The 2,498-nt window shown below is 60.4% G+C and overlaps 1 protein-coding gene across 1 annotated transcript in view; it reads left to right on the plus strand.

Annotated features, from left to right (window-relative positions):
- Nucleotides 1-373: 373 nt before the first annotated feature.
- The window catches only part of LOC104623055 (serine/threonine-protein kinase/endoribonuclease IRE1-like), a 10,005-nt gene continuing 7,880 nt past the window's right edge, over nt 374-2,498 (plus strand). Inside the window, exons 1-6 of the mRNA XM_010290014.1 lie at nt 374-491; nt 827-860; nt 1,463-1,535; nt 1,895-1,967; nt 2,144-2,266; nt 2,352-2,453. Of these exons, the coding sequence (XP_010288316.1) occupies nt 853-860; nt 1,463-1,535; nt 1,895-1,967; nt 2,144-2,266; nt 2,352-2,453 (379 nt within the window). The 5' untranslated portion in view covers nt 374-491; nt 827-852. The remainder of the gene's footprint in view (nt 492-826; nt 861-1,462; nt 1,536-1,894; nt 1,968-2,143; nt 2,267-2,351; nt 2,454-2,498) is intronic.

Genomic DNA, 2,498 nt, shown 5'->3' on the forward strand with positions numbered 1-2,498 from the left:
TGCGGGGCGTGCCACACACTGCCGGTAGTGCCACTCACTGCGAGTGCAGCTACCTTAGTGCCGGGGCGTAATGCCATGGGTTTATAAAACACAGCATCTCCAAGCTGCCGTTAGCAGATGCCATTCTGTGGGTGTCCTGTGCGGGTGGAGCTGGAGGAACAAGCAGATTTAATACACTGGAGCAAGGAAATAATTTTCCCTCCCAGTCTTGCCTCACTGAGGACCAGAAGGGACCTCTGGGCTCTTCCCTGCAGTCTGCTGCTGTGGCGTGCTGGCTGCAGGGGGGCTGCTGAGCTGCATCAGAGGGTCCGGGCCATGGGGGCTTGTCCCCAAGTCTGGCTCTGCTCTCTCAGGATGCCGTTTCTGTCTGCAGTGCCTCAAAGGCGGGGCTGTGACTGTCCCAGAAACGCTGCTCTTCATATCCACTCTGGATGGAAACCTTCACGCAGTGAGTAAGAGCACAGGGAACATCAAGTGGACCCTGAAGGATGGTGAGTAGCGACCCAGGGGGGTGCTCGCTCGCAGCCTGGCTCCCTGGGCTTGTCGCTAGCTGGGGGTTGGGGATGTACCCCCCAGCTTGGCTCCTGCTGGTCGTGCTCTGGGCTGTCGGTTCCTCCAGCCGCGGGGGAAACGCAGGCACGGCCGAGCGCGGAGCAGAGCATCTGGGGGTGCCAGACCCCCGCTGCCGGCGGTGCCTATTCTGGGTCTGAAATGCAAATGGGCTGCAGACTTGGGTATGGCACATGGCAGCGCTCGGTAAACACTGCCACGTTGTCCTGCTCCTGGGGAGAGGCTGCTGACGTCCACGTTTCACTCTCTTTTTCAGATCCTATTCTGCAGGTGCCGGTTTACATGGCAGAGTGAGTGTCATCCCGCCGCGGGCAGCGTGCCCTTTGCAGGGCAGGCAGCCTGTGGGCTGCGCAGGAGCCTTTCAGAGGTGCACGACTGCCCTCATGAACCGAGAGATTCACAGCAAGAAAGGGGAAGCTCAGAGAAATGAACCTCCCAGCCCATGCCATAGCGTTGCCTTAAACCTACCCTTTGTGCTAGCACTTTGTGCATGATGGTGAGGAGTAGCTGCTCCCAGCTGCTGATTTGTAGCCTTTCTACAGACAGATGAGAAGCTCTCAGCACCACCACGCATGAAAGCATGGGAGAAAAATTAAGGAAAATCCACCTGAAAGTGCAGGGGGAAGGCAGGGCAGCCGAGAGCTCCCCTGGGGAGGGCAGGGCACCGAGGCAGCATGGCTGGTAGGCACAGGGCAGCTGTATGGTGTTATGGTGCTGACCCACAGCAGGAGTTCATCTCCTACCAAACCTGGTGCTGGAGGTTTCCAGGAGAGGTCAAGCCCTGTAGTGAATCACCCTGGAGCAAACTGCTGAAGGGGTTTCTTTAGTGCAGCTCCTTGGCATGTGCCTGGGTGGGGGCAGCTTACCCTTCATCCTCCTCTCTCCTTTCCAGACCAGCATTCCTTCCAGATCCCAATGATGGCAGCCTGTACATCCTGGGAGGAAAAAACAAAGAAGGCTTGATGGTCAGTGGGGCTGCGGAGCTGCGTGCATCCCGCCTGCCCGCACCCTGGGGGTTCACCGGGCTGGGGGACCGGGCAGACCTGCTGGGCAGGGTGAGCCCGGGGCCTTCAATCACTCCGGCTTGACCTTGGCACCTGGAAGATGTCAACTGAGTGGGTGTGGGACAAATACAGCCGCGGCCCTTTCCTTCCCCGCCACACCATCCTGCTTTGGGGTTGAGCAGCGAAGGCAGGCGAGGAGGAGGGGGCTGTCCCGGGGGACCTCTCCTTCCCACCCTGCTTCTGTAGGCAGGAGGCAGGAAGGCTTCTGCTCGGGGAGGCATTTCTCTGGCCCCGCATCCACGCTGCTGTCTGTGTTGCAGAAGCTCCCGTTCACCATTCCAGAGCTGGTCCAGTCCTCGCCGTGCCGCAGCTCAGACGGCGTGCTCTACACCGGTACGCAGCGCCCGGCCTCTCCACTGGACCCGGGGCTGGGGAGGAGGGGAGGCGGAGCGGGGACCTCCCCGGAACGTGTCAGTGGAGGGGAGGGACAGGATGAAGCCTGGCTGGTGGCTCTTGCGGGTGGACAGCGGGGCTGTGGAGACTTACAGAAAACGTGTTTTCATTCTCAGGGAAGAAGCAGGACACGTGGTTCATCGTGGACCCCAAGTCAGGAGAGAAGCAGACGACTCTCTCGACAGAAGCCTGGGATGGTCTGTGCCCATCAAGTCCCCTCCTCTACATCGGCCGCACCCGTAAGCCAGACCTGCTCCCCGCTCATCCGTCTAGGCCCAAGAACGGGTGCTGGGTGATGACCTCATGCGCTGCTCTCGTCCCCAGAGTACGTCATCACCATGTATGACACCAAGTCACGGGAGTTGCGCTGGAACGCCACCTTCTCCGACTACTCGGCACCGCTCTGCGAGGAGTCCTACCACTACAGTGAGTGGCTGGCCTGCAACCGGGAGCTCCGGGGACCACAGGGGG

This window comes from Phaethon lepturus, unplaced genomic scaffold, assembly GCF_000687285.1.
Source record: "Phaethon lepturus isolate BGI_N335 unplaced genomic scaffold, ASM68728v1 scaffold22236, whole genome shotgun sequence".
NCBI lineage: Eukaryota > Metazoa > Chordata > Aves > Phaethontiformes > Phaethontidae > Phaethon > Phaethon lepturus.